Genomic DNA, 21,418 nt, shown 5'->3' on the forward strand with positions numbered 1-21,418 from the left:
GCATTCCAAAAGAGTTATTTTTAATAAATGCTTGACAGGGGTCACTAGAACAGAAAGCCTCATGCTTCTGCTGCATACAACAGCAACTCATGCAGTCTGAGATTGATTGGACTAAAGAAATTTCCAGTTAAACAAATTTTGATGTAGTCACTATTTCATTGACAGTTTGGTAGCATTTCTTACAAAACTCATTATCATTTATTTCTAGATGCATACTTTCTAATGGGGATATAGCTGTAGCATGCAGACGACTACTAGAGGTGGCTAGTGCAGCACAGCTACTTCCCAGAACGAGAAATGAGGAAGCCCCAAATCTCTGAGGTCTGACTTACCTTTCCCACTTAATTCAAAATAAAAAAGGATTAATTACTCAAGTGACCCTTTCTTTCTCAGAGATAGATATGTCCAGATTCTTGATTCACTTCTTGCTGTTCTGCCTTTCCACCCTTGGTTTGCGTTGTGTTACTCTTCAGTTTTCATCACAGACAAATGCTGTTAAAGGTATTGCAGGCAGCTGAGCCTCTTCCTTCAAACTCCCAAGACCTCTCCTCACTTTCCCCAGGTAGAAAAAAATGGAGGGAGTTCTTCTGAAAGGAAGGGGTTAAAGAGATTTTTTTTTTTAAAAAAGATTAATAGATACATGCCACAGAAACTTGATGGGAGGGAGCAGTGGTAAGCAGTTTGGAATCCAGAAGGAAGAGTAGCACCAGTGGATAGCAGGATGCTTTTCATAATTGTTTTAACATATCTCATTTAAAAATAATTAAAGGGAATCTGAATAGTCAGAATTCCTATTTCATGTATGTTTCCAGGAGAACTCTCATAGCCTCAGATACAATGCAATTGCATCTTTTCCTGGTTTATAGCAAAACCTGACGTAGCATCAAAATTGCCAAGCACTTCGTTCATCCATTATGAAATTTGTTTTCTTTCATATACATGATGGTGGCAGAGCCAGAGTGGATGGAGCATATTGTGCACTTCACAGGCATGAAGCAACTGGACAAGGATAGGTAACAGAGTTGTCAGCATAATGAACTTTATGGCAGAAGTGAGTGACTGCTTGAAGGTTTCCTGAAACCACAGGGAGAGCCGGGCTGCAGCACAGTAGTGAACAGGCGGAAAAAAACAAAATCTGACTTCTTCCATCTTGTTATAAACTTATGCAAATAAAAACAACAGAAATAAGATAGGTTGGAGTACCTGTATTTAGACCCAGTAACATAGGCTATCAGGTCCTATAGACACAGAAACAGAGCACAGTAATAATTTGTTCACAGCAGGAATTTATGGAAGGTATAGCAGCAATGTTTAGCTGAGATTATTGACTTTTAGCTGACAGGACTGTACTTCTTGTAAGTAGTGTGACAATTTCATTAGAATCATAGAGTCATAGAATGTTTTGGGTTGGAAGGGACCTTTAGAGGTCATCTAGCCCAAGCCCCTGCAGTGAGCAGGGACAGCTTTAACTCCATCAGGTTGCTCAGAGCCCCGTCCAACCTCACCTTGAATGTTGCCAGGGACGGGGTCTCCACTACCTCTCTGGGCAACCCGTTCCAGTGCTTCACCACCCTCATTGTAAAAAAATTCTTCCTTATATCCAGTCTAAATCTATTCTCCTTTAGTTTAAAACTAAACAACTGTAGGACTGTGTTCTGTGCCTACTAATGAGCATAAAAAATTCTGGCAGTTAAAGTTTTGCACAATGAGTGTTCTGAAAAAAAGGGTATTTTTTACTTTAGACACTGCTTGTGATTTTTGCCCTGCAGCTGTATTGTTTCTTGCAATTAATGATCTTTAATCACCAAAACCTATTCTACTTGTTAATTCTCAATTACAATATCTTCCTAGGTGTCACCACAGGAGTTTTGTGAGAAGATGTGGATCAACAGTACTTATTTTTGGAATTATGAGTGTGACGCACTTTCTGCATATGTGGCTTTATGCAACAAGCACAACATCTGCATTAAATGGAGGACCCCTGACTACTGTTGTAAGCAGATAGCCATGTTCTATATCCCGATGTGGCTTTGTACTGCTGCAGTGCTTAGTGATGACTTAAAAATATATTTCTTTCTGTTATTATTGTACTGCCTCATTCTGTCGCAGCATTAGTAAGTCAGGGTACAAGTCGTTAAGATTTATTGTTTTAGTTAAAGTGTCATGAATCAGTTTTAATCTTGATTGAATTAGTTGCTTACCTAAAGTACTGTTAAAAATATAAATGATTGCTTTCTATGATACACTCGTTTGTATTACCTGTTTATCCAGTGAAATGCTGAAAGAATAATAGCAGCACTCAATTTCCTATTTTTATGACTTGCAGCTTTGAGTTGTCCTGAGGGCAAGGAATACCAGCCTTGTGTGCAACCCTGTGAAGCCAAGACATGCTTGAACAAGTGGTTCTATGAAGATTCTCCCTGTTCCTATTTAAGGGAAGACTGTGTGTGTAAAAATGGCACTATTCTGCATAGAACAGACTCTGACCTCTGTATACCAGAAGAAAAATGTAGTAAGTGCAGCAAGACAGAGTAGTTCTGCAAATATGCTAATATTAACTGCAGCTCAGTGTAAGCAATGTTTAAATTCTGTGTCAGTCCTCAGTAGGTGTGCATCTGGTACAGCTCCCTTCAAGAGAGCCTAGCTTTATCTCAAGCTACAGCAGTTTGTGCTCTCACTTCACTTGGATTCAAGACCCAGTGCTGATGTACTTCTGTGGGGAAAAATGGTAATTTTTCTGTAGCTCCCCAGGCTTTCTTTCCTGGAGTACTCAGGAAGGAATAGCATAGGCGGGTTCTTTCCCCTGCACTCACTGATTATTTTCGCCCACAGCAAAGCATATGTTCATTTGAGGTTTCTGAGGTCATTATCTTTTCTTGGATTCCTTGATCATAGTGCTCCACAGTGCTCTTATTTTAGGCAATAAGGTTACCTAGATGGCAAACTAATTCATAGTTGCTCGCAGGAAATCTGCGCTCTCTACTTGTTGAAGGGATATAATGTTTTTCTCTCAGCATGTACAGATAACAAAGGACAACCCCGCTCTGCTGGGGAGATCTGGAATGGGTCCATGAGAGGCTGTTGCATGTACAACTGTTTAGAAAATGGAAGTGTTGTTGCCGTAGAACCTGAATGCAATGAGGATCCACCACCAGTCTGTGAAAGAGAAGGAGAAGTTATCATCCATGTCATTGAAGAGAGGGCTTGCTGTCCAAAGAAAGTTTGTGGTATGTACCACACTGATTTTCAGTAACAGAAGTATAAGGTAAGTGCTTGACATTCATCATCAGATGATAATCTTTAGACAGGGTTCAAAGTAACATTTTCCAGAAGTGGGCTTCAGGTGCTTGTTGGGCCAGCAAAACAGGCTTCTTTTCTTTGTGAGAACTGACTCACTGAAATAATTTTTTTTTTCTTAGAAGTCCACTAGTGAAACAAAACTTCTGTTAAAAATGAATGTTTATGCTTTTGGGTGGAATTTCAAAAGAAATTAAGCAATACTTGATGACAGAAGTAGCTTGGTAACTGGGGCAGCCATCAAAGCCTATTTGCTTTTCTTATTACTGTTTTGGTGTCAAGTGTAGTATCCTCTGACCTACTGCTGTTTCTCAGAAGCAGTGTTCTGTGATATGCTGTGAGCTGATCACTGAATACTAACATTCTGTCTAGCCATGGTTCTTATGCTTATTGCTTCTAAAACGTTAAGCAAAAGATATTCATTTTTTCATAACATCTTCAGGGGAAAAAAGAGAACAAATGGTCCAGCTGATATGGTGCTTTTGTTCATTAGTTAGCTACTGGTAACCAACAGTGTGTTGTTAATTTGTTTAGGGAATATTTTTACCAGCTTCATCTGTAGGAAGGAGGGGAAGTAAATACCTGCTTTAGGAAGGATATAACTGCTTGCACAGGGCCACACAAACGGAGCTATACCAGCCCTGGGTTGAGCTGGGAGATCTACGTGATGGTGTGGAGTGCACTGTAAGCTGACTTGGCCTGTTGTTACTTTGTGCATCTCTATGCTAGATGGCATAAATATCTTGAGGTATAGGACTTGCACTTGTATGTATTCAAATAGGTCAAAATTGATTGTTCTTTATCCCACAGAATGTAACAGGTCATTGTGTGATGCCATTATTCCAACATGCAAAACCAATGAAAAACTGGTTGTAGGCTACCACCCCCTGTCCTGCTGTCCACAGTACCAATGTGGTAAGGGAAATAAAAAAATACAGTTACTGGGACATTTTCCACGCTTGTATTATGTGTTGTAAGAAAGTTTGCCTTAGAAGTTGTTTTGATTGTTAAAATAATGGGACATTGTAAATAGCACCAAGGAATGATGGGGTTTTTTTTTTTTACACTATCCAATATTTTTTGTTTGTGTGTTGTGTCACTTCCGATTTACAGTCAATTTGGGGTTTTTGTTTAACTAAGGAGATGAAGAATATATTTTCCTTATCTTGACTCTTTTAAAAATACTGATTATTTCATATCCGACAGAATGTGATCCTTCAGCCTGTTCCAATGCTTCCCAGCTGGACTGCAGAGAAGATCAATTTATTGTTGAAGCAAAACAGGAAGATCCCTGTTGTTTTTCTTATCTCTGTGGTAAGAAGGCTCTAGTATTTTTGTGGATAACTAAGGGATAGTTAAGTATTTACAAAAAAGTAGTACTAGTTCTTTACCATCAAACTGGCTATTACTTAGTGTAAGTCCTGACACCTAGGTGCATGCATTGTTGCTTTGTTGTGTTTTCATATTTGAACGTCAATCCACAAAACCTGTTACCCAACAAACATAATACGACTTGTAATATTAAATAAAATTCACATGTACTAACTTTCTAGTATTTAAAACTTTTTAGATGTCTTGATTTTTTTAAAATTTAGTTTGTGAATCCTGTATTTAAAACTTTGTAAATGTCTGATTATTTTTTTTTTAATTTAGTTTGTGAATCCTGTATTGAGCCTGTTCCCTTGTGTAATGAAGGGGAAATTCTCACTGTAGACCTTAATACCATACATTACTGTTGTCCTCATTACTACTGCGGTGAGTGTAACTGTTATCAGTTCAATATATTACCAAATTTAGTAAAAATGACAGGAAGCGTGTGTGTGTGTGGAGATTTTTTTTATTCAGCATTTAGGGTGGTCTTCAGTTAGAGATTGAGAGATCTAAATGAGGGTGTCTACATTTGAGGTAGGTTCAAAGTTCTTGAAATGTACTCAATGGTCATCTAACCAACACAGCCAATGGACTGTGGGGAGCCTATTTAGTTCACCAAGCAATATATAGCTACTTTCAGGATGATCTAAATATCGATATGTTAATCTGGAACTGAATCCCATCCTTGGTGTATAAATATACAGTTGTTCATATATTAAATCACCTGTAATAAAACAACCTCTCTGCTGTTGTTCCTCTGTTGTACCATTCATTAGTGTTTGGGCACTTTCTTTGCACTTCTAGCTTTTAAGGGAAATAGTGCTGTATGTTCAGAAACAGAACAAACAGAAATTGTGCTGTATGTTCTTAACTACTGTCTATAAGCGTAACTGCTTAATTTGTATCAATGGAGTATTCCTGCATTAACTCTTGTCCTATTACAGTCTTCAGGTAATTTCAATTAATTAAATTGTCTTCCAGTAAGTATGGAGCTTAGTGATTTTTACTTCAGGTGGTTCCACATTTTGGTCTTTTCCTTTTCCTAGTACTTGCATCCAGGTGAAAGTTTCTGCAAAGGCTTTTGTCACTGTTTTTGCCAACTTCTAGCAGCTAGAAAGTTAGCACATGGTCTTTTTTCAGAGTCCCAGTAAGCCTCCGCTGATAAGACAGACAAGTATTCTCTTATTAGAGTCATCCCAGCAGGGCAGTTGCTCCCTGTTATCTTAGAAAGAAATGTGCTTTACAACAAAGCTGAGATGAAAAAAAAAAGCATGTTTTTCCAAAAGTTGTGATTTTAGTTGTCTTTGCTACTGGTTATCAGCTTGAGTCACTCTGAAGTAGGAAAAAATACTAAGTGAATGCTGTGTGATGTTTTCTGAAAATTTAAACTTTTTTTAAGGCAACTAAAAGCACTTTTGAAAATCTTGGCTTATTTTTCACTTCCAAGTATAATCGAGATGCTTAAGAAACAAAATAAAAATTTATTACAAGTGTCATTATTTTTAGAATAGTTGATCAAGAGAAATGTAAGCTGGAAAATTCAAAGGAAATTTGAGTAAATTCTCATACCTGCCTCTTCCCCCCATTTAGTTTGCGATGAAAATCTTTGTTCTGAGACTCCTATGAATTGCACAGATGATATGACACTTGTGAAGAAAAAAATACCTGGGCGATGTTGTCCAGAATGGCACTGTGGTAATTATTGCTTTATTCCTTCAGTCACTGCTATTAACAAAAGCTAACAATTAGCTGACTAATATGCTTTTCTTGTTCTTTTCTCAGAATGTAGCTGTGAAAATGCTACTATGCCGACCTGTAAATTGGTAAGCACTGTCCTTTAGATATTTTTATTAATAGTGTTCAGCCCTCTTACTCCTCCCTTTCCATTCCCTGTTTCAATTAGCTGTAAAGGGTGATGAGGCTGAACAGGGACAGGCTGGGACTCTGCCTCCCAGTCCCCAGCTCAAGCATGTAATTCCATCAAGTTTCTGCACAGCATTGTCAACTATTCCCTGGGGAAATTTCACTTTGTGTGTTTTAAGATGTCAAAAGAAGAAAAGCAACTGTAATACTATTCTGTTCAATGTTGACTCGACACAATATGCTGGGAAGTTTCTCCATGTAAATAATTCCTAATTGTTTTTAATAATTAACGAGGGATGAGCTTTATGATTGTATCTGTCATCTGGAGATATGTTATTTTGTTAATCATTTATGCTTTTAATTAAAATGATTTAAAATGATTGAATTTAGCTGATACAAGAAGTCATAAATATGTTGCTCCTCACATACTTTCTCATAATAGGGACCATGATCTGGAAAATAATTATGAGTGAACCTTCCAACTCCCATTATTACCATAGTGACAGGGATATATTCCCTATCAAATGCCTCTGGCTTGTCCTTCTCTTCCCCTTCTGTGAAGACTGCATAATCTAAAGTCTAAACAGGAGTTGCAAATTTGAATAATTTTCACCTGTCTTTTGGGAGAAAATTCATAGAAGGCAGTCTTTTGCTAATATGTTTATTACTGAAATAACTTTGTATCTCAGGAAAAATAGCTGTTTAGCCACTCTGCTGTTTATATGCATTCCTAGAGAAAATGAAGTGCTTTGCTCCTGTTTGAAGAGATAAATACATTGAATAACTCTGAATGTGCTACTGTTTCTTGAGTACATTGCAATTTTTCTCTTTTATGAAAGCAGGGGTGGAAGCGATGAAAGTAATATTTTACATTTTTAGAGAAAAACCATCTGTTTAGCCCTACATTTAATTGTGCATGACTTTGCAAACTCTTTTATCTTTTTATACTCAGGGAGAAGTTAAAAAAATAGATAGTAGTGTTTCCAGTGCTTGTGGATGCACTCACTACATTTGTGGTAACTTTTTCATCTTCCTAGCTGTTTTGTTTTCTTTTTAGTAAAAAGGGCATGCAAAGAAAGCAGAAATAGGACCATAATAACCTTCTCAAACATAAACACTCTTTTATCTTAATTTTATGGGTGCCTACCTAGTTATGCAATTATGCTCTCTTGTCTGAATATGGTGCTTTGTCTGCTAACCCCTCCATTTTGTGTCTCTTCTGGCGGGGCGTAGGAGTGTCGTAGAACTGCCCATGGTTTCAGAGTCAGGTACGGTCTCTCTGGTGAGAGGCAGGTAGGAAGCAGGTTGTGAACTTTTAGCTGAGTTTGAGTGGTGCAACTGCTCCTAGTCCCCTGTTGAGCACAAATGAGATGATCTCTCACACCAGAGCAACAGACCTGTCCAGCCAGCACGAGGGTAGGTGCTCAGTCTTAACATCAGACCTCTGCTCCCTTCCCTCAGTCAGCTACCCCATGTAGACTAAATTTCAGCCGTACTGCATAGGGGTGCCCGAGGTATGTGCTATCCTGACTGCAGCCCAGGCTAAACTGCCTCTGGGAGCAAAGCACACACTTACAGTACAGCTTGAGCATGTTACTGTCCCACAAGTAATTGTAGACATGCTATTTTAATTGACAGAAAGGCTACATTTTGTGATGTACAGAATAATTCATACAGTGTACTTAGCCTGATGTTAAATATTAGAACTCTAAAAATAAGAACAACAGATATTTTTCTTGCTCCACAGTAGGAACATTATCAGTTTTAGGCAGTTCTGCATTTTGTAGCATTTTCTTAAGCTGAATTATACCTCCTCCCCTCCTTGTTTGGTACTTAAAACCACAAACCAATCAAGTCTAAAAGCGAGAAAACTTTTGCAGAGCATAGAACTTTGCCCTACTTTTGTCTTCAGTGATTCTGTTAATGTGCTTGATGATTTTTTTCCCTCTGGTAACATTTATTTCTTTTGGTGTTAGAGAAGGATGACGTGTGCATCTTCCAAGAGGTCACAGTACTGAATCCTGGACAGTCAGTGATTCAGTACTTGGATGGAGACCTTTGCTACACTGTACAGTGTTTACAAGAAAAAGATCAGAACACAGGATACAATGCCATGCATTTTACAATGGTGAACTGTTCCCAGCAATGTGAAGCTGTGAGTATTCTTAAAATACAGGAATGATGCAATTTGTGAGCACAACTACACAATTAGGATAAAAGTCGAAGTGAAGACTTTTGCTAGTCCTGTTTGCTCAGCGAGAACTTGAGAACTTAACAGTGGTGATGTCTCCAGGACTATTTTGAGAGGCAATTTCTGTCAGCATATGTAAACATACCCATCCATCTATCCGTATGTTGTTTCTCTTGGTATTTTTAGTTTCAGAAATCAATGAATTTTCATATACTGTATGTTTAAATAATGCTTGGGGTTTTTTTTCTTGTTTTGCTTTCCTTTCTTTCCAGCATCAAATATATATTCCTTCCTCCAGTCACCATACTTGTTGTGGTACCTGTCAAAACGTGTCCTGCTCTTTTCATACTGAGAATGGAACACTAATTGTGTATGAGGTAAGTGCCTCTGGACAGAGATTGAAAATAACTATAGTGATATGATAAACAGGTGTCTGACAGTCACTTCCTAGTTAAGTCATGCTGTGAGTCTTGCTTCATACCTCCTTACTGCTGGTTACGCACTTAGGGACTATTTATGGTATATGATAGGAAAAAAGTGTGTTTATTTAAAGACCTGCCATTTCACACTAGGTGAATACCTTATTTTATTTTATTGGTTGTAAATTTTCTACAAAGATATGTGAATGTCATCATTTACTTAAGGCTGGATATGCTGTAAGTGCAGGGTAGGGCTCAAATTGTAACTCTAAGTCATATACTGTGATTTAGATGTGTTGGCAGCTTCTGAGTCCACATCAGGACTCCCATGTCCCCCTCTTTCCAGAGCCACTCTTCTCTTCATTCTGGTTTCTACAGAAAGGAAGCATGCAGACTGAAGCACTGGGGTTCAGGATCCTGGTGGTGTGTTCCAGCATACACATACAAGGAAATTTAGATGTGGCCGTGACTTGGTTCATGCTTCCCATTGCTTTTGGAGCAAAAGAAACTACCGGACTTTTTTTCTGGCATAGAGCCCTTTTGTTCTGCACTAGCACAGCTGTGCTGAGCAGCATGCTGGAGACTAGAGCCATGCATCCAGGGAGGAGTAGCCACTGGTAGTTAGACGATGGTCTTTCCCTTTGCAGCCTACGGGTGGTCTGCAACAAACTTTCCACTCCAGTAGGTAGTCCAACATGAGGGCACCGCTTTTACAGACATTTGGGGTTGGAGATAATGCTGAAATGTTTTGGTTTTCCTGACAATGGTTTTGGTTTATGTATTCAGGAAGGAAGCACCTGGAGCTCCAACTGCACTAACTACAAGTGTGCAAAGACTTCTGTGGGGGCTCTCATACTGGGATCAAGTGTTGTCTGCCCTCCTTTTAATGACACTGAGTGTACAAAGGTTTGTACTTTGGGTGAGGTAAGTGACAATAACATTCTGGAGTTTGGCTTACACTTGACAACACATGCATACCTCAGGCACTTTCTTTAAACTGAAAAAGTGGTAAGTAAAAACAGGTAAGCGAGCAATTTACAGTCTTGGTTTCTAAGCTCCTGTTTGCTTTTTGACTGGCAAAACATCTGTGAGGAGTACGAAAGTTTGTTTGGGGTCTTAATGATGACTGATTTTAAAGTATTGTGGAATAGGAATCACGCTTGAGATACTACTATATAAAGTGCTAATCACTATGTCTTTAATTTGGAATAACAGTTTGCCAAGTTTGTAGTACACATACATTAAATAAATTAGATTAAGCAATTCAGAAATGCTGCATATAAAAGTGGGCTATATTAAAATTTCCTTAAGCTGTGCAAAGAATAGAAAGATGACAGAGTATATATAAACTTTATTATCTCTTAAACTAAGCTTTGTATAACATAACAAAAAATAACTATCATACAAGAAAGGGTATCTACCTACATCATATATCGAAAAATGTAAATTTGCCATAACAATATAAACTGGTTTGAAGAATGTGGCTGCTTCACATATATTACATATTTATTTACAATTTTAATTTCTAATTTAATACTTCTCTAACTTTATACTACTACTTACAATTCTTGCATTTGCAGTACACCATATATTTAATATCAGCTACAAGTAATAAAATAAATATACATGTAGAGAGGGTAAGTACCATTGCTGCCTTGACTAGATATTATAAATTTAGCTCAAGTCCTACTTATCCATTGCATTTGTTTAAAAAAGTCCTTATTTCTTCCAATTCTGAAGAAGGCATTCTGTCTAAAACTAATGCTTATTCTACTTCGACTTTATGCTTGAGTTTCTTCCTTGGAACCCTTTTGTCACTGTCCATTAGGATCTTTCCTTAGTAATAATGGTTAAGATTTTAAAGAATGGAGCCCTCAAATTAACTTCCTGACTCAGTCTGACCTGTTTCTCAGAGGTACTGAGCATAGACTTGAGCCAGTAGACAAGGAGAAAGCTATTCTGACAGGCAGCTCAGGATAATTTAGGAATATGGATTTAAGAGGCTGAGTTTAAGTGCTCATTTAAGACGCTCTTGAACTTGGTATTTTTTCTGTAATGAGATAAAAAATGCACGCTAGCATGAAAAGATGGAAGCTTAAAAATGTCTTTTGTCTGTTGTTATTGTAAGAGTGCTATTTATGTTCAGTTGTCTGCTTGATATGCAGTTCTGGGCTATGCACTAAAATTGTGGGTGCATGTTTCTTGCTTGCACCCATTCTGACAGATTCTGACAGCCTCTCTCTCTCTCTCATGCTCTCTTTTAATTTCAAAAGGACATTTTCTTCACTTTGATACATTTTTAATTTCTAGCTAATAAGCAACTTTAGTCTTTGTTATTAATTTCTTCTGTAATTGAGAAAAAGAATTGAGCACATCAGTGGTTCTGGAATTCCACAGTTAATGCTCTCTTTCAAAAGTGTGTGTGTATACATACATATAGATATTTTTAATGTTGTAAAGAGCTACTTATTAGGTATTAATTTTCTCCTTGGCATATCATCAGTGTAAATCCTTTTACATCATCAGCAAAGTCGCATACATGAATTTTTTAAACTATCCTAATAAATCTCAGTGGTGGGGAAATAGATGGCAATTGATGGTGTACAAAGATGCTCACAGAAACTAAGTGGCTTATTCAAAGGAGTCTAGATCAGATCAGATAAGCAGTGACAAGTTCACATTCAATGTCAAAGGCTGTAAAGAATTTGTGAACCAAACCTTCAGCTGATCATATCTGTGTAATTCTCTTGATTTCAGCGATACTATTTTTTGTAAGTTGGACATCTTTAAAACATGGAATATCTTGAGATACAATTCACCTTTGCATTGGGCACAGTCTTTTTTGATATATTCTCCTTTTATTTTCCTAGAATGGAGGCATTGTGCAGACATATAATGATGGCTGCTGCAAGACCTGTAAGTGATGAAGGCTGCAATATGTGCTAGTTTGGCTTTGGTTTTGGAGGGCTTGTTTTTTAACCTCAGTTGCTGGGATATAAAGAAGGAAAAAGCATGCAGTCCCCCCACAAATCACATAAAATGGCTATAGTTACCTAACTACTCTTACTAAAAGGTCTTGCTTCACTTGGCTGCTGACTTGGTGATTTTTAACAGTATTGTTCTGGAGTATAACCAAATCTCTCCAAATATAACCTGTGGAAGCTGAAAAGTTATCTTGATTAAAATAATGAAAACATTCTCTTTATTGCTAAACTGACTCTAAAATATCGCCTATATGATTTTCACCATAAAATCTAAGGATTTTCCCCCCTAAAATTGATTCCTAATTCAATGATGTTTTAAAATACATCTCCAAACTTACCAATTTATTCTGTATCATTAGTATGTATTTTCTAGGGCCAAAATACTGGAATTTTTTTTTTTTTTTAAATCCCAAATGAAGAAAATTTATAGTAATACTGGTATTAGCAACCTTTATATAAAATTGGCTTTTTAATATCTGGGAATACATTCACGCTTTCTGAGTGTGTAACTTTAAAATATGATTAATTGTGATGCAAGCTTATATAAAGGTTTCATAATTCATGCAATTTCAAAAGTCAATTGAGAACAAACTGATTTTCTCTGCAGTTTTGACTAGGAAAGGTTTTATTATCAAGGTATATAATTAGGTACACATAAAAATAAAACACTGTTGCGTAAAACTAATGGTGTACAGCAAGAACTTGTTGAATGCCACAGAAAATCCTCCCCCCCCATCTTTTTTGGCCTTTTTTGTGTTCAACATTAAAGTTAAAATATATAAGCAAATTAGTCTTTGGAATTTTTTAAGACAAACCTTTACTTCATAATATTGAATAGGAAGTCACAGACTTACAACCATATATTGCACAGTTATTAAATAAAATTCAGAAGTGCAATGCATTGTAAATAGTTTGGCGATATAAGGGGAAATAGTCATATTTATCAAATACAGAATACTCAAGTTTCCAAGTTATGCAAACCTTTGAAAATGAACTGCAACTATTGTTGTTCTATTGTATCCAAAACATAGAAAATAAAAGCTATTTTAATACAACAGAATACTTTTTTTGAATATCAGCAGAGAAAAGTAACACACCAGAATTGTGCTAAAATCGTATTAATCAACATTCTTTCTCTAACGAGATAAGCTATGTTGAAAAATATTTAATAAACCCCCCAAATTAGGTTGGCTTTATTTAGAAAATTAGCCTAAAGAATTAATGGCTACTGGTTTTCTGCTGACCAGGAAGAATTATGAATTATAATTTTGGCCATATTCTGTGGCCTCAGGAAAGGCATTGTTATACTTCAGAAATACTTGCTGAGGTGGCTGCTAAAAAACCAGATATAATTCATACAATTATATGCTATTTTTTTAAAATTTTGTTTTATTTTTAACTAAAAGCATGTGCCCTGTGGTGAAGCAGTTAAAAAGAGTACTTATAAATAGAGCTTGTAACACCTTGGGGTTTTAATGGGAACAAATAATCTTTCTGAAAGAGCTTGATTCAATGCATGCAAAGTGAGTGCATATATTTAATTCTTACCTTGCCATAGAGAGACTCGTTGCAAAAGTTTGGTTTGCAAGGAAGCATCATTCCAGTTTTGTGTTAACCAGAAGAGTAATAAAATTTAGGCCATCTTTAGTGAGACTTGAAGCAGCTGCAGAGTTCCTAAATTTGGAAGACTAACAGGAAAGCTCATCATCTTTTGCTAAAAGAAAAATTGTAGTTGGCAGTGTAAGAATTAATGAAATGTCATTTATATAAAAATGTTTTTATTTCATGAGAAACTTATATTCCTAATGATTCTGCCAGGTTCTGGATTGGGTCTATTACCCTTTGCCATTAGTCCAGTAGTGCCTACTGATAGTATTAATTGTGAACCAGGTATTATTTTTAATAATGTATTTTCTTTTTTTAATAATAGTGTAAGCACTGCTTGATACACACGTATAGCTGTCGTCACCATTAAATGTTACCATGCAGTTAATGGGATCGGGGTTGATACTGAGAGATACTGATCCCCTGTTGGCCTCCCAGATCAGTGGTTTTCTAAAGCCTGGTTAGGTTTCGCTGCTCAGCACCGGTCAGAATTAGGTTCATCCATTTATGGTATATGCTGGTGATGGTTCTTCCTCCTGTTCATTTCTGAAATTGGTTTTAATATGTGAACTTAATGTACAGGGCAGTTGTAGTAAGAAATGTTACTTTAAAAAATATCATCATCCTGAATACTGTTACCAAGAGATTCTGAATCTGATCCCAGGTCTCTGATTTTAATGACTGAACTCGTTTTGCCTTCAAATAGAGCAAGAGTGTGCATTACTGCCTGGTCTCACCTTTGCAGATATGGATTTATGCTGTATTTCTTCTTTGTCACAAATAACATGATTTACAAAGTTATGAAAATGTTGGGGGGGAAAATATACAATTACAATCACATCTTAATAAATACTCTTTGCACCAGAAATTACAGAATGTTACATTACTGTTGCATTATGGTCGTAATTCTTTGCTTTTAAGGATAGGTAAGTCACAGAAACTCCTCACTCAAATAAGGAGTGAGTAAAAAAAGCACACCTGATACTGAATGCAGATCTTGAAAGTTGAAGGTGGGAGAGGGAAAAGTATAGCAGCAGAGTTTTCATTAGACATCAGCACCTTATATGCTGAAATGTCGTATATCTCTCTGTATGACTGGTACAAAGATTCGCTGTCTCCACATATTCATGCTGGCAAGCGCTTTCGGATGGAAATATCACAGGACTTCTTCTTCTTAAGTGTTGCTGATGAAGGAAAACCAAGATGCCGTAGGCTAACAGCTTCGATCATACAGTGATCTGCTAGCTCGGTAACAGAATCTTGTTTGACCCTGCAATGCGCAAATTAAAATCTAGCTGTACTCTGCAGCCAGCCTAATTTTTAAATACACACTGGAGCTGTGGTTGCAGACTGTCTTGGTTACTCAAAGCTCATTTATCTTACAAAAGTGCTCACAAGCTTCTGGGAAACAGAAAAGTTGTTCTTTTTGTGTACACCCAACCATGAAGGCATGTGCTGAAATTGGAGAAACTCTGCTGAATAGTGCTTATTATTTTATACGCTCGATGTCCAGAATGGTTGCATAGCAATAGATGATTTTGATGGGTAGTGAAATAGGGTGTCTAAATAACTGCTGTTACACAGATAGTAATAACACTCTGACATGGAGTGCAGCATCAAAGATTGTATATTTAAATGTTTCAGTATTATATTACGATTTTTATTATGTTAAAAATGGTTTTGCACGGTACAGCTTTGTTTTTCAAATAAAAGAAAAAACCTCCTATCAATATCTCCCAGAATGTACTTAAAAATGTAGCATTTCCCTAATCCTAGATCCGTATGCTGACTTAGTGATATATGCTTCAGTTCTGGTGGTAAAAATTGCACTGTATTTAGCAAATATATGCATCTCTCTCTTTCAAAGCTTCCTTGAAGGACACCATTCTCAAAAATATATGGAAATTATATAGTTCTATTTGAATTTTAAACATTCAAATAGGATCAAGGTTGTAATTACATTCACAGTTTTACCTTCTCAAATGTTAAGTTCTGAAAATTTTCTAAAATGCAGAATCAAAATCTTATTTACATTCAATTTGTCTTGCCATATGTGAATTTAAAATCATATTAATATTTTAACATTTATAGAATCTGTATAACTTAATGGGACACTTGATGCCTCATATGTGCCAGCTATAAAATCAATAATTCTGCACAGGAAGTATTTATTAATATATGAGATTTTTTTCCTAGAAAATGATTTAATTATGGAATTCATCGTTTCAGTGTGAACATTAATGAAAATGAAGTATAATTATAAAAATTATTTTAATAGTTTCACTTTTTTAGTAGCAAATACAGTACAAAAAGTGTATTGATTCAGTATTTTCGGTATTTTATCAGGCAAAAAGGAAGAAAGGATTTGCCAGAAAATGACCATCAGGACAACCATAAGAAAAAATGACTGTATAAGTCAAAGCCCGGTAAGCATAAAAGACCTGTGTCTGATGCTGGGCCTATGGCATACCAAATGAAGTATTAAGTGGGTTATAGCTATCAACAAGCAACAAAAAATGCTGCTATCTTCTCAAAAGCAGACCTTTGACCCTAGCAATGTTATCGTACTTGTAAATGGAATAAAAGTAGCTGTTCCTATGGCTGAAAGACTGAGCCCTCCTACTTGGAAAAACATCTGGCTTCAAATGAAAAGTACACAGCATAATTGCTTGTAACTAAGACAGACATTGAACTCTTCACCATGAAATAACATCCCACTCTAAAAGAGGAGTAGAAATGCTTCCACTTAGGATGTGATGGAAACACTGCTGCATTCCTCTGTGAAGACCTTTACTCTCTGGGTGTCTTCTCCTCCACATAGCACGTGTCTTCATATCATAATTCATGATCACATTTATTTATGGGTCTGCTTAAGACATCTTATTTCTCAGCTTTGGTGTAGCCCCATCTACAAACCCCAGGACATGTCCGAGCAGCAAATGTCCTTCTCATATAGCACTTACAGGAGAAGCAATTGACACAGTATCTCAAGACTTCCAAAAGACCTCTGGTAAGATTCTGTTGAAGAACCTAAATAGTCATAAGGGAAGAGGCAAAATATCATCACAGATTGAAAGCTGAGCAGGTTAATTTCCATCCTGATAGAAGGTCAACAGTGACATGCCCAAAGTTTAATAGTAGAAGGAAGAGCATGTGGTATATTTACTTAGTTTTAGAAGAAGGGTTGGTAATGAGGGAGTACAAATATGGAGGTGAAATTACTGTGGAGATGAAGTTACTTGCCATAGTTAAGAGGAGCGAAGACTGTGGAGAGCTTCACAGTTACTTCAACAACCTTGGTTAAGGGACAGCAATATGACAAAATAAAGACATGGTATTGACTAAATAAATAATAATAAATATTAAAAAGAAATATTTAGTCAAGCCTCATAGGTTTTTAAGCTAGCTGAAAAGGACCTTGCCCTTGCATCCTGTTCTGTGAAAACCTCTGTTAAATGCTCTGCTGCAGACAGAAAGGATAACTAAGAGTTATGACATTTCAGGAATAGGACAGGAAGTGGAAACAAAATCATTCTGGTGTCTTTTATGAGCCAATGGTGCATGCTACTGAGGGTGCTCTGTGCAGTTATGGTCCCTCTATGTTGCTGCAGAACTAGAGACGGTTCAGAAAGGAGCAACGAGAATACTGGCCAGGTCATTCCACGAATGGCACAACAAATGAAGCCTTCCTCTTTATGACTTTCTGTTATAGATTCTTTATCCTTCCTTCCCCCTCTATCCACCTTCCAAAAAGACCTACCTACATCCCACCTCCAGCGGTATTACAACCCCCTTTCCCCAGTATCTTCTTGTTTCCCATTTCCTTGATGGCTGCCCACCCTTCCCACAGTCCAGATTCCCTTACTCCACACCCAGAAGTACCTCTGGATTTTCATGTCCTCAAAATCTCTGTTCATGTCCTTAGCTCCACTTACTTTCTTCTCTAGTTTCCCCAATGCAAAACTCCTGGCACTGTATTTCAATCGCGTGATTTTGGCCCATCACAAGGCAGGATCTGCTATGGCTGGTTTGGAACTACATACCTATTCTTTGGCCAGATAAATGCTGTCAAACTTTGGATAGGGCTGAGTATGATTACATTCAATTAATTAACAACTGAGATTATTAGTGCTTAGGACAAGGTATCTTTTTTCCCCTATCAAATTTCAGGAAAGCTGTAAGAGTAATGTTTTGGTCTAGTTTGTTTGGATATGGCCCATTTGTTCACAGGCTCTTTGGAAGGGGATGGATCAAAGCATCTGTCATATGCCTCACTTGGATAAGAAATCAGATTTAAAACTATCACAAAAAGAACTAGAATTTCCCAGCATATCAACTCTGCTTAAGTTTTAATTAAAAATTACCATTTCTTTTCTGTCAGAGTATCAGCTAAGAAGACTCTTCACATACTGTAATAATGAGAGAAAGCTTTGCTCTGCTGAAGTCTAGAGCACAAATAATTGTATAGCCAGTCTCTGCCCGTGCTGGTTTGTTACTGCATCTATGTTTTGAATGTATTTGTTACAGTGATAACTGAGCTAATATTGGTGTGCCCTTAGTCAAAAGCAGTATGAATAAAAAAGGGAAAAGTTTTTGCACTTATATGTTTTTCCTCTTGAATCTTCAAGGAGGATAGACTTTGCTTCATTTTGCTTAGAAGAATTTAACTTTTCAGCAGTGAACATGAAAAGAACATGAATTTATCTATGCTGTTTTGAAGTTATACATTTGTAAACCAGGGATTCGATTTTGGTATCCACAGCACAACATTTTGCTCAAGGTTAAGACACAATACATGATTAAACAACCAAAAAAAAGGTTAAGTAAAAAAAAATATTAAAAATGTGTCTACACTTAGAATGAATGAATTTTAGAAGATAAAATAATTTTTAAGACCAGAGCACTTTTCAAATGTAAAAATAGGTTTTAATCACAAAGAAGTTTGAAATATAATATCTTTATAACAAAATCTGAGATGTCTAACCATTTCTTCTTTTACTCATAGATAAAAGTGGCTTCTTGTGATGGAAAATGCCCATCTGCAACAATTTTCAATGTCAATATTGATAGCCATTTAAGATTCTGTAAATGTTGTCGAGAAAATGGAACACGTAATCTGACTGTGCCACTACGCTGCTCAGGAAATGGTACTGAAATTATGTATGTCATTCAAGAGCCTATAGACTGCTCATGCCAATGGAACTGAACATTACTGCAGATACAATTTAATCTGACGAATCAAAATGAGTTTCATTCCACCAGACTCTATTTTTTGACCTTGGATGGCCACAGTACTCTGCAGGGAAAAAATAAATAAAATGTCTTCACTTATGCTTTATAATGTAACTTTTCACAAATTTAGTAAAGATGACGACGTTCGTTGTTCTTCAGATTTTCTTTTTAAATATTGGCGTGTATAGAAAGAAAAATATAAATCCTTTTGAACAAGGTGTAATCTAGCCACCATTTATTTCTCCTCAGTGGCCTTCCAATGAGCTGCTGAAAGATGGTTAATGTCCGTGTTTCCAGTGTTTTAAAATTTTGCATTGTGAGCACCTTTCAAAGTTCAGAATTTCTCAGTGGTTCTCTTCCTTTTACGTAGAAACTTCCATTTAAGAACCATCACTGGTCCCATGTTTAAATGGGAATTAAGTATACTAGGGTTTTGAGAATGACTGAATTAATTTATTAAAAAAAAAATAATGGGTTCAAATGAAACATTTTTTATCTTGTTGAAAGGTCTGCCTTTTCTCCGTTAAGCTGTTGTCAATGACTGGACTCTGCTTATGCTGTGAGTCACTGAGAAACACCACAACTGTGGTCTGTAAGCACCTGTAGTAAATCTCCGGAGCACAAAGCAGAATCATAATCATGTCTTTAAACCTTTGACATTTATTTAATTTTTATATATATTATAAATATGAAGCATGACCAGGCAAAGGCTGAAGAGTTCAAGCTTTTGTGCATTTATTAAAAATATCTGAAAGCTGTTTCTGATTTGAAGGATTCTATTTTATATGCATTTTTCAGTTCTCACAAATAAGAAACTAGCTGTAGAATAAGATTCTATGTATATATATATTTATTAAAAAAACAGGATACTGCACATTTTAACTACTCATAATGGGTTTCTTCCTTTGTTTTCCAGTTTGAAGATTTGTGTTCAGTATATTTTTATAAAATAAATAAACATGGTTTGGGGGTTTGGGTTTTTTGGCATTTTTTGTTGTTGTTGTTGGTTTGTTTGGTTTTTTTTAAATACTGAGATTGGGACTATTGACTGAATTTAGAATTCATCATTTTTGAGTCCAGGAAAGAAAAATCCAGGTAAAATATATGTTTTGAAGGGCTTAGGTGAGCTATTCATGTTCAATCAGGCTGTGAATGTCCATGATTCAGCACCTCAAGCTGAGTATGTTCTCTCTTTTATTAAACATACTACATAATCTTATCTTAAAAACTAAGGATACAATTTTAGGGTTGTTTTTAGACAATTACTTTGCTTTATAAACTCACTGAATGAAGCTGGTTTAAATGATGACAGTGGGAGTTTTGCCATTGACCTCAATGTGGCCAGCATTCTCCTTATCACGTAAATTTAAAAAATCTTGTCTAAAAGTCTGAAAAGTTTTTGACAGACAGTTTTTATTTCATGCTGTCATCATTTAATTACAAAAAGGTTGCATTATCACAGTGGTTTATACAATGAAAAATAAGCAATATAAAATTTAAAAGCCTTAAAATCCAAGGCTATTTTGCTACTTTGTGTGACAAATCTTTAAACATTTGCTGTATTCAGTTTGATGGCTTATAAAGAAAAATAGCATATACAGTGAAATCTGTCTTTACTAACAACACTGTAATCTACTCCTCCATCTCCTTAAAAATAGTAACTTGGTTTAAAAATTAAAGAACAATCCGTTGTATTATCAGTAAAATATGTAACCATTATAAAGAAATAGTGATCACTTAATGATCAAAATAAAGTGCTGTTCTGAAAAAGCATATGCTTTGTTTGCACGTTTTTATTATTTGTATGGCCGATGTTTCAAGTTGTTATACACTAGGGCCTAGAAACAAAATATTCTCTGATATTGCTGTTGGGATTTGTGTACAGAAACTTTTCATGCAGGCCAGAAATGGAAATTAAATCATGGTCATAGCCGTAAAGATTGTGTACTCATACAGCAAATTAAAAGGACAACTTTTAAAAGAAAAATACATCCTTAGGGTCTTTTGATTTATTAACACAGAGATAGGAATCCTGCGCATCAAGAGAGTTTGGCCCAAAACTTCTTCATGAATTTAGCATTTGATAAATTACTTAAGGAAGCTCCTACAAGATAGCATTTTTCCATAATGACCGAACACTTGATGTGTTTTGGTTGAACAGCTGTGCTTTTTATAAGCAATGTGCTTTTGTAAGATTTAGAACCGTGTTTGTAATTAAAGAGAAATTAATAAACATTGTTTTGCAGAATGCTAATAAATCAGTGTTGATGCAATTAATTTACCTGTGCCACTACAGATGAATGATAATGCAAAATCTTAGACAAACTTGGAAATTAAAACCAGTTATGGTTAAAATTAACTCCATGATAACCTGTAATAGGAAAAATGGTATTAAAAGATCTTTTTCCCACTTACACAATTTGGTTTTTTAAGTGCAACAATCAATAGGAACTGTG

General features: G+C 36.1%; 1 protein-coding gene across 1 annotated transcript in view; it reads left to right on the forward strand.

Annotated features, from left to right (window-relative positions):
* The window catches only part of OTOGL (otogelin like), a 97,070-nt gene extending 78,134 nt beyond the window's left edge, over nucleotides 1-18,936 (forward strand). The window contains exons 44-58 of the mRNA XM_075727956.1: nucleotides 1,852-1,993; nucleotides 2,327-2,512; nucleotides 3,015-3,227; nucleotides 4,108-4,212; nucleotides 4,504-4,611; nucleotides 4,951-5,052; nucleotides 6,259-6,363; nucleotides 6,451-6,491; nucleotides 7,484-7,547; nucleotides 8,508-8,686; nucleotides 8,995-9,099; nucleotides 9,928-10,047; nucleotides 12,012-12,057; nucleotides 16,077-16,156; nucleotides 18,736-18,936. Coding sequence (XP_075584071.1) covers nucleotides 1,852-1,993; nucleotides 2,327-2,512; nucleotides 3,015-3,227; nucleotides 4,108-4,212; nucleotides 4,504-4,611; nucleotides 4,951-5,052; nucleotides 6,259-6,363; nucleotides 6,451-6,491; nucleotides 7,484-7,547; nucleotides 8,508-8,686; nucleotides 8,995-9,099; nucleotides 9,928-10,047; nucleotides 12,012-12,057; nucleotides 16,077-16,156; nucleotides 18,736-18,936 — 1,797 coding nt within the window. The remainder of the gene's footprint in view (nucleotides 1-1,851; nucleotides 1,994-2,326; nucleotides 2,513-3,014; nucleotides 3,228-4,107; nucleotides 4,213-4,503; nucleotides 4,612-4,950; nucleotides 5,053-6,258; nucleotides 6,364-6,450; nucleotides 6,492-7,483; nucleotides 7,548-8,507; nucleotides 8,687-8,994; nucleotides 9,100-9,927; nucleotides 10,048-12,011; nucleotides 12,058-16,076; nucleotides 16,157-18,735) is intronic.
* Nucleotides 18,937-21,418: the final 2,482 nt, after the last annotated feature.

The sequence above is a fragment of the Pelecanus crispus genome, chromosome 1 (assembly GCF_030463565.1).
Source record: "Pelecanus crispus isolate bPelCri1 chromosome 1, bPelCri1.pri, whole genome shotgun sequence".
Classification (NCBI taxonomy): domain Eukaryota; kingdom Metazoa; phylum Chordata; class Aves; order Pelecaniformes; family Pelecanidae; genus Pelecanus; species Pelecanus crispus.